We start from the raw sequence: 9,345 nt of genomic DNA on the forward strand, positions 1-9,345 counted from the left end.
TGCAATACTTATCACATTTTGATAAATCCAGGCCTAAGTTTGTACCTGAGCCAATAGAAGGTAAAGTGACTTGTCTAAGGTCACAAGGAGCAACAGCAGGACTCAAACCCTGGTCTTCTGGTTTATTTATTTATTTATTTATTTATTGGTTTTTATATACCGCCGCTCATCAAAGATATCACGTCGGTGTACATAGAACAAAAATACGCAGTTGCGTGTACATATAACAGAATAATAATAGCTGAATTCAACAATAAATTAAAACAGTAAAATACAATATAAAGAAAGAACAACTTATTTAACGGAATATTAGATAGTAATATAGAGTAAAATAAATGTGATTGCATAAATGAATCTAGAATTAAGGCTAAAAAACTAGGGGTATGGGAGGGGTGGGGAGCAAAATGGAACAGGAGCAAAAAAGGGGAGCAAAATGGAACAGGAAGGGAAGAGAAAGGGTAAGGAAGGAAAGGGTTATATACATATGTACAAAGGGCAAAATCAATGGTTATGAGGGAGTAACAATAGTACTAGAATGACTAGAAGAGGAGGGCATAGTTAAATTAAAGGTGAGAGAAAAAGTGTAGAGATAAGATGAAAGATTGGCAGACTAAGAAAAGGGAGTAATAGGAGTTAAGAGAGATCATGAAAGTTAGAAACATATTAGAAACAGGAGAGTTAAGGGGAACACGGAAAAATCAAGTGTAGGCTTTAGTAAAAAGCCATGTCTTGAGCTTTTGCTTGAATGTCTTGGAGGACAGTTCAAGGCGTAGGTCAGTGGGCATAGTATTCCATAGTGTAGGGCCAGCTATGGAAATGGCACGAGCTTTGGTGGATGTATATTTAAATAGTTTAGGTAATGGGGTTTGTAGAGTAGCAATATAGGGATTTCTAATAGGCCTATTAGAATTATTGAATTGAAAGGTGTTGGATGGCCAATTCATTTCTGGGTTGTGGAGGGCTTTGTGAATGAGTGATAATATCTTGTATTGTATACGGTAGTGGACAGGGAGCCAGTGTAATTTCTTAAGTATGGGAGTAATGTGTTCCCTTGTAGGTGTATTCGTGAGAATGCGAGCTGTCGTATTTTGTAGGATTTGTAGTGGGTTTATGGAATTTTTAGGCAGACCTAATAGTAACGCATTACAATAGTCAATTTTCGAAAAGACCATAGATTGTAACACAGTACGAAAGTCAGAGAAGTGAAGTAGTGGTTTAATTTTTTTGAGTGTGTGGATCTTAAAGAAACACTCCTTAAGAGTGGAATTAATAAATTTTTTGAGGGACATTTGATCATCTAATAGTACTCCAAGATCTCGGACTTGTTGGGAAAATTGTGTGTGTGGTGGAATAGTATGTAGTAGGGGAGTAGCATGTAGGGGGGTAGGAGGTGAGATAACCATGAGTTCCGTTTTTGTGGAGTTAAGGGCAAGCTGGATGGAGTTTAAGAGGTTGTTAATTGAAGTGAGTGTGGATTGCCAGATTTCTAAAGTTTTTGGAATGGAGTCAGTAATGGGAATAAGAATTTGTACATCATCAGCGTACAAAAAGTGCGGTAACTTAAGGTTTGAGAGGAGTTGGCAGAGGGGTAGTAGGTAGACATTAAATAGGGTGGATGATAGTGAGGAGCCTTGGGGGACTCCCTGCGCAATGAGGATTTCTTTGGATACATGGTTGCCAATATTGACTCTGTAATGTCTGTCGCTGAGGTAGGAACTAAACCATTTGTGGGCATGTTCAGTTATACCAATATCAGAGAGGCGCTCAAGGAGGATCTGATGGTTTACAGTATCAAAAGCAGCAGATATATCCAATAAAATTAGGAGATGGGATAGTCCTTTATCTAAGCTTTTGATAAGGTAATCAGAAAGAGAGAGAAGAAGGGTTTCTGTACTATGTAATTTACGAAAACCGTATTGCGACGGAGAAAGGATTTCATATTCATCCAAGTAGTTACTAAGTTGGCGGTTAATAGTTTTTTCTAAAATGTTTGCAATGAACGGGAGATTAGAGATAGGACGGTAATTGGTCAGATCCGCTGGGTCAAGCTTAGGTTTTTTTAGAGTGGGTTTAAGGATGGCTTGCTTTAATGGGAAGGGTACTATGCCAGAATCAATTGAGGCGTTGATGATCTTTGAGATGGAGGGGGCTATTATGTCAGGTATGGTGAGTAAAAGCTTCGTCGGGATGGTGTCAGAGGGGTGGGATGAAGGTCTGGCTTTTTTGAGTATGGATTCTATTTCCATAGTAGAGGTGTGTTCAAACTTTGTAAGTTTGGTAGAGAGTTTGCTAGGTTGTACAGTGCAACCATTTTGTGGAGTGTGGGAGGTGGTCGCAAAGCGTGTCATGATTTTGTTGACTTTATCATGGAAGTATTGAGCCAATTGTTCGCATTTGTTTTTTGCCTCTTCATCAGGAATGAGATTCGGGGTGAGGTTGGTGAGTGAGGTGACATAATCAAATAGGGCTTTGGGGTTGAATTGGTACTGGTGTATTCTAGAGGCATAGAAATTCTTTTTGGCAAGATTGATTTCATTGTTGTAGTTGTATAGTGAGGTCTTGTATCGTGCCAGAAGAGTAGGGGAGGGGTCTTTGCGCCAGTTTTTTTCAATTTTTCTAAGGGCTTGTTTCCGTTCTTTTAGTATGGTATTGTACCATGGTTTTTTTGCATTTCTTTGAGAAGATAATTGTTTAGTAATAAAGGGGCAGATTTTGTCAGCAACTGATTGTGTATGCTCAATCCATGATGCAAGGGCCGTATCAGCATTGCTAAAGTTAAGGTTGTTAAGGGCATATGGCAGTGCAGACGTGAGTTCATCTTTGTTGCATAATTTGCGGATTTGTAAAGTTGTAGATACAACAGGCATGGGTGGAGGCCTATTTAGTGTGTTGGTGGTTCTTATAATGTAGTGGTCAGACCAGGGAATAGGTGAACATGTAGCCTCCACATTTGTGGAGGCTACTCCTCCACAAATGTGGGCATGTTTTCACAGAGGGGTGTAAAGCAATTTTATTTTTGAACTGGCTGCTAGAAGTGCAGAATATGTGATTGCGCATTTATATTTTTCTGTTTTACTGCCCACTTGATGGGGAGGTTATTTTCATATTCATACAGACCGGTTAGCCTGACTTCAGTGCCAGGAAAAATAGTGGAAAGTGTTCTAAACATCAAAATCACAGAACATATAGAAAGACATGGTTTAATGCAACAAAGTCAGCATGGTTTTACCCAAGGCAAGTCTTGCCTCACAAATCTGCTTCACTTTTTTGAAGGAGTTAATAAACATGTGGATAAAGGTGAACCGGTAGATGTAGTGTACTTGGATTTTCAGAAGGCGTTTGACAAAGTTCCTCATGAGAGGCTTCTAGGAAAAGTAAAAAGTCATGGGATAGGTGGCGATGTCCTTTCATGGATTACAAACTGGCTATAAGGCAGGAAACAGAGTAGGATTAAATGGACAATTTTCTCAGTGGAAGAGAGTGGGCAGTACAGTGCCTCAGGGATCTGTATTGGGACCCTTACTTTTCAATATATTTATAAATGATCTGGAAAGAAATATGATGAGTGAGATAATCAAATTTGCAGATGATACAAAATTGTTCATGGTAGTTAAATCACAAGCAGATTGTGATAAATTGCAGGAAGACATTGTGAGACTGGAAAATTGGGCATCAAAATGGCAGATGAAATTTAATGTGGATAAGTGCAAGGTGATGCATATAGGGAAAAATAACCCATGCTATAGTTACACAATATTAGGTTCCATATTAGGTGCTACAACCCAAGAAAGAGATCTAGGCGTCATAGTGGATAACACATTGAAATCGTCAGTTCAGTGTGCTGCGGCAGTCAAAAAAGCAAACAGAATGTTGGGAATTATTAGAAAGGGAATGGTGAATAAAACAGAAAATATCATAATGCCTCTGTATCGCTCCATGGTGAGACCGCACCTTGAATAATGTGTACAATTCTGTTCACCGAATCTCAAAAAACATATAATTGTGATGGAGAAGGGCTACCAAAATGATAAGGGGAATGGAACAGCTCCCCTATGAGGAAAGACTAAAGAGATTAGGACATTTCAGCTTGGAGAAGAGACATCTGAAGGGGGATATGATAGAGGTGTTTAAAATCATGAGAGGTCTAGAACGGGTAGATATGAATCGGTGATTTACTCTTTCGGATAATAGAAAGACTAGGGGGCACTCCATGAAGTTAGCGTGTGGCACATTTAAAACAAATCGGAGAAAGTTCTTTTTCACTCAACACACAATTAAACTCTGGAATTTGTTGCCAGAGGATGTGGTTAGTGCAGTTAGTATAGCTGTGTTTAAAAAAGGATTGGATAAGTTCTTGAAGGAGAAGTCCATTACCTGCTATTAATTAAGTTGACTGTTACTGTTACTGTTACTAGCAACAGTAACATGGAATAGACTTAGTGTTTGGGTACTTGCCAGGTTCTTATGGCCTGGATTGGCCACTGTTGGAAACAGGTTGCTGGGCTTGATGGACCCTTCGTCTGACCCAGTATGGCATGTTCTAATGTTCTTATGTTCTTATGTGGTTGTAGTTTTGTTTTTTGGAAGGTGAGCAGTGGTGTATTTCTAGTGGACCCCAGTAGACCCTCACATTCTGTGATTTTGGGTGATAAAGACCTAGAATGCACTAGCCCTGAAGAGAAGAGAGTTTTTTTGACTTTTTGAGAGAGTTGTTTTCTTGACCTGCCCCAGCTCAGGAGGGAAGTCACCCCTGCCCAAGGGGAATAGGATAGGGTGCTGGTTTGCCCTACTACCTGGAAGAGAAAACTAATTTAGAAAAGTTTGTATTTTCTAATTTTGTTAGGAGGAGCCTTTTACCACCAATTCCTACCCACCCAAAAAGAGGAGAGGTGGTGTTCCTACTTTCCTGTCATCAGGAAGGGACATCGAGTCCGTGTTTGGGCATTGAAAAGACTAAGGCACATGGAGTTTTCTTTTGTATTATATCACCGAAGTGAGGCTAACCACTTTTGTATTATATCACTGAAGTGAGGCTAACCACCGGTTAGCCTCACTTCGGTGGTGGGAAAAGTAATGGAGTCACTGTTGAAAGAGAGAATAGTGAACTATCTACAGTCGGAAGAATTGATGGACCATAGGCAGCATGGATTCACCAGGGGAAGATCCTGTCAGACAAATCTGATTGACTTTTTTGACTGGGTAACCAAGGAATTGGATCAAGGAAGAGCTCTCGATGTCATCTACTTGGATTTCAGCAAAGCTTTTGATACGGTTCCGCACAGGAGACTGGTGAATAAAACGAGAAGCTTAGGAGTGAGTACCGAGGTGGTGACCTGAATTGCAAACTGGTTGACGGACAGAAGACAACGTGTGATGGTAAATGGAACTTTCTCTGAAGAGAGAGCGGTTTTAAGTGGTGTACCGCAAGGATCTGTGTTGGGACCGGTCCTGTTCAATATCTTTGTGAGCGACATTGCGGACGGGATAGAAGGTAAGGTTTGTCTTTTTGCGGATGACACTAAGATCTGCAACAGAGTGGACATGCCGGAAGGAGTGGAGAGAATGAGACGGGATTTAAGGAAACTGGAAGAGTGGTTGAAGATATGGTAGCTGAGATTCAATGCCAAGAAGTGCAAAGTCATGCATATGGGGAGTGGAAATCCGAATGAACTGTTTTCGATGGGGGGGGGAAAGGCTGATGTGCACGGAGCAGGAGAGAGACCTTGGGGTGATAGTGTCTAATGATATGAAGTCTGCGAAACAATGCGACAAAGCGATAGCAAAAGCCAGAAGAATGCTGGGCTGCATAGAGAGAGGAATATCGAGTAAGAAAAGGGAGGTGATTATCCCATTGTACAGGTCCTTGGTGAGGCCTCACCTGGAGTACTGTGTTCAGTTCTGGAGACCGTATCTACAAAGAGACAAAGACAAGATGGAAGCGGTACAGAGAAGGGCGACCAGGAAGGTGGAGGGTCTTCATCGGATGACATATGAGGAGAGATTGAAGAATCTAAATATGTACTCCCTGGAGGAAAGGAGGAGCAGGGGTGATATGATTCAGACTTTCAGATACTTGAAAAACTTTAATGATCCAAAGACTACAACAAACCTTTTCCATCAGAAAAAAATCAGCAGAACCAGAGGTCACGAGCTGAGGCTCCAGGGAGGAAGACTAAGAACCAATGTCAGGAAGTATTTCTTCACGGAAAGGGTGGTGGATGCCTGGAATGCCCTTCCGGATGAAGTGGTGAAGTCTAAAACTGTGAAGGACTTCAAAGGGGCGTGGGATAAACACTGTGGGTCCATCAAGTCTAGAGGTCGTGAATAAAGAGGAGGCAGCAAAACACTGCACGGAGCGGCAGTAGCCACAGAGGCATTCACGGAGCGGGATGCCAGTGGCCAGTGGTTGGTGTTACACCTTCATGGAGCGGAAGGATGGAGGGCTGCCATCTCCAAAAAAAAACAAAAAACAGGGGTGGGTAAGAGTATGGGGCAGGGGTGTGGCCTGCTTGTTGCAGCGGTTGCTACCCCTAATTGAGCTGGATGTTCACTTGGATGCAGATCCGGCGCTGCTCTCTACATTGGTGGTGGGGTGGAGGGGAATTAGGGCTGGAGGGTACTGGAAGCCAATAGTAACAGGTGGGTGAGAGAAAAAGATAAAAAAAAAAAGATAAAGTGCGTAGCTTGCTGGGCAGACTGGATGGGCCGTTCGGTCTTCTTCTGCCGTCATTTCTATGTTTCTGTGTTGAGATTTCAAGCCTCCTTCATAATTTTTTATTCCAATCAAATTTCTTAAGTTACAATAAAGTTTTATTTGACAGTGTCCGGCCTGCTATTTTCAAGTAGAAAAACGTGCCAGCTGAGACAACAAGGAGTAAGTACATCTGAGATAGCTATTGTGGAGTGTGAGAGACTGTGTCAGGATTCCCACCCCCAGTAACTACCAGATTGGATACATGGAAAGAAGAATTAGATGTCCAGGAAGCCAAGGTTTGCCCTGGGACTATTGTGTGCCCCTACATTCCGGGAGCTTAGTGTGCCTATTGACAAACTCCAGGAACAGAGGGGAAGTAGGACTGGAAGAGTGGCCTAGTGGTTAGAGCATTAGGCTGCATACCAGGAAAACCAGGCTTCAAATCCCACTGCCACTCCTTGTGACCTTGGGCAAGTCATTTCATCTTCCATTGCCTCAGGTACAAACTTAGATCGTGAGCTCTCTGGGGCCAAAGGAATACCTTCAGTACCTGCATGTAACCTGCTAAGGGTGCCAAGTAGAATATATTTCTGCTTTGGCAGTGCATTCCTACTCATACTTCTAGCAAAAGGGTTATAGTTTAGTTCATCAGTCACAGAAACTCCCGGTTTAGCTGCAAACAATGATTTCATAGAAATGTTAAGAAAATGGTGTGGCACACAAAAGTGGTGGAGCAAACCCAAAACACAATGTGATTGGGAACCAAGAAATTTAGGGACCACAAATTTATAGCTGTTCCAGAGAGCAACTTCATTAAAGTATTGAGCTAGTGGTTTTTAGTCTTGACAAGTAGGTTGGCGGTCCCCCAACACTTGCTGTGTTTCGAAAAACTGTTTTGGGAGTCAGAAGCTTAACAAACAGAACACTTGCACAGTATTAGCCAGAGATAAGGAAACAGAGACCTGACTCGCAATACGATATCACCGAATCAAGCCAAGGATTCCAAGAACAGTATGTAATGGAAAATGGTGTGACATCATCATGGTGTAGCCAGTGACTTACATGAGATCAGAAAGCCAGGGAGCTTCATTGTTCTTTCCCTGTAGTCAGAGAGTGACAGAATTAACATGTTTGCCCAACATTTGAGCTTTGGCTTCTGTAAATCAGCAGTCCTATTTAAAGATAAAATCAGCTTGCCCATTTGCCTCCCTCTGCTCATTTTATTCCTCCTTTCTTTTTTTTCCCTTTGTTCCATAGGTAGTTTTGAAATGCCTAGGGTGCAAGTAATGTACTCGGACATTGTAAGCAGTTTTCTAAAAGTAGTCACGTACATTTGCATCTGCTGTTTGGGTGGGCTACTGACTGGGGGTAAAATAGCTTGCATTTGAAAATCGACGATACAATCACTGTTTCTCTCCCCCACAGGAATGCAGTTTACTGGGATAAACAGTTTTGAAGGTTAACCTCCCCAAATTTTATCTTTTCTTGCAGGCTGTACTATGTTTACATTTATATTATTCTTGTTCTGAAGATCTAATACAGTGATGTTGCATTTCGGAAGAGAGATAAGAGAGTAATAGTGTAATTTATGTAGACCTAGTCAGATATAAGTGAAGAAGCCAGTGTTGCTTTCCAAACACTTTTTTTAGGAATGAAAAAAGAAACCAGAAAAAAAGTGTACAATAATGGCTTCATTTGTCTTGCTACTGGAATTATTGCAAAAAACTGTGTTGGTAGTACCGCTATTGTAAGATATGTTTCTTGTTCTCCCTTCTCATTTATTTTCAATGACCTGATGTCTGATCCCTGCTTTATCCTGTGTCCTTCTCGCAGGTCTTTGTGCAACCCGCCAACGTGGCTATCACCAAGATGGACGTCAACAACCTGGCTATGGTCATGGCGCCCAACTGCCTGCGGTGCCAGTCAGATGATCCACGTATTATCTTCGAGAACACAAGGAAAGAAATGTCTTTTATCCGGGTCCTCATCCAGAACCTGGACACGAGCTTCATGGAGGCCGTTCTATAGCAAAACAGAAGTGGGGAAACATGCCAGCCACAAGTAAAAATCAATGGGAAAGCAAATAAAGAAGGACTCTGTACAGTTCTTTGTAAAAGCATCTCGTCCTCTGTTCACGCATTGTTACAGGTGTCGTATGGCCTGTCCAATGTTGTCCGTCTTGATGTCAGAAGCAGCAGATCCCTGTCACCATTTGCCTTCTCCATTTTTTAAAGGAAACTGTAGAATAAGTGGTGATCTGAAACTACAAAGGCATCGCCAGTGCCACCAAGTATCTCAGGAGCTTTACTGCCCATCTCTTCCCCAGTGCAGACTAAAGGAGGACCCAGTGCAGGCAGGTAGCTTTCCCCTGAAGTGAGAGCAGGGTTTTATCTGTATGCACATCTCTGGGACCCTAGGCAAGATCCATTCTTTCTCTTAATATGTTTGGGTAGTTCTTTCCAGTATCTTATTTTTACTTTTTCTTGAGCAGGGTAGATGGTGCCAGATGGGTTATCCCAGTAGGATACTGATCATTAAGCTACCTGAGAGCACCTATGGACAACTGGGCTATTTAATAGCTGCTAGCTAGTGCTACCTGGATTTTGAAAATCACCAATAGACATATTGGGGATAATTTTAAATCCGCCCGC

The 9,345-nt window shown here is 41.9% G+C and overlaps 1 protein-coding gene across 3 annotated transcripts in view; it reads left to right on the forward strand.

The window, feature by feature from the left end:
- Positions 1 to 8,800, forward strand: part of ARHGAP39 (Rho GTPase activating protein 39) — a 725,782-nt gene extending 716,982 nt beyond the window's left edge. For all 3 annotated transcript variants that reach the window (XM_029592209.1, XM_029592211.1, XM_029592212.1), the window contains one exon: positions 8,528 to 8,800. In XM_029592209.1, coding sequence (XP_029448069.1) covers positions 8,528 to 8,722 — 195 coding nt within the window. In that variant the 3' untranslated portion in view covers positions 8,723 to 8,800. The remainder of the gene's footprint in view (positions 1 to 8,527) is intronic.
- The last annotated feature ends 545 nt before the right edge of the window (positions 8,801 to 9,345 follow it).

The sequence above is a fragment of the Rhinatrema bivittatum genome, chromosome 2 (genome assembly GCF_901001135.1).
Source record: "Rhinatrema bivittatum chromosome 2, aRhiBiv1.1, whole genome shotgun sequence".
Taxonomy (NCBI): Eukaryota; Metazoa; Chordata; class Amphibia; order Gymnophiona; family Rhinatrematidae; genus Rhinatrema; species Rhinatrema bivittatum.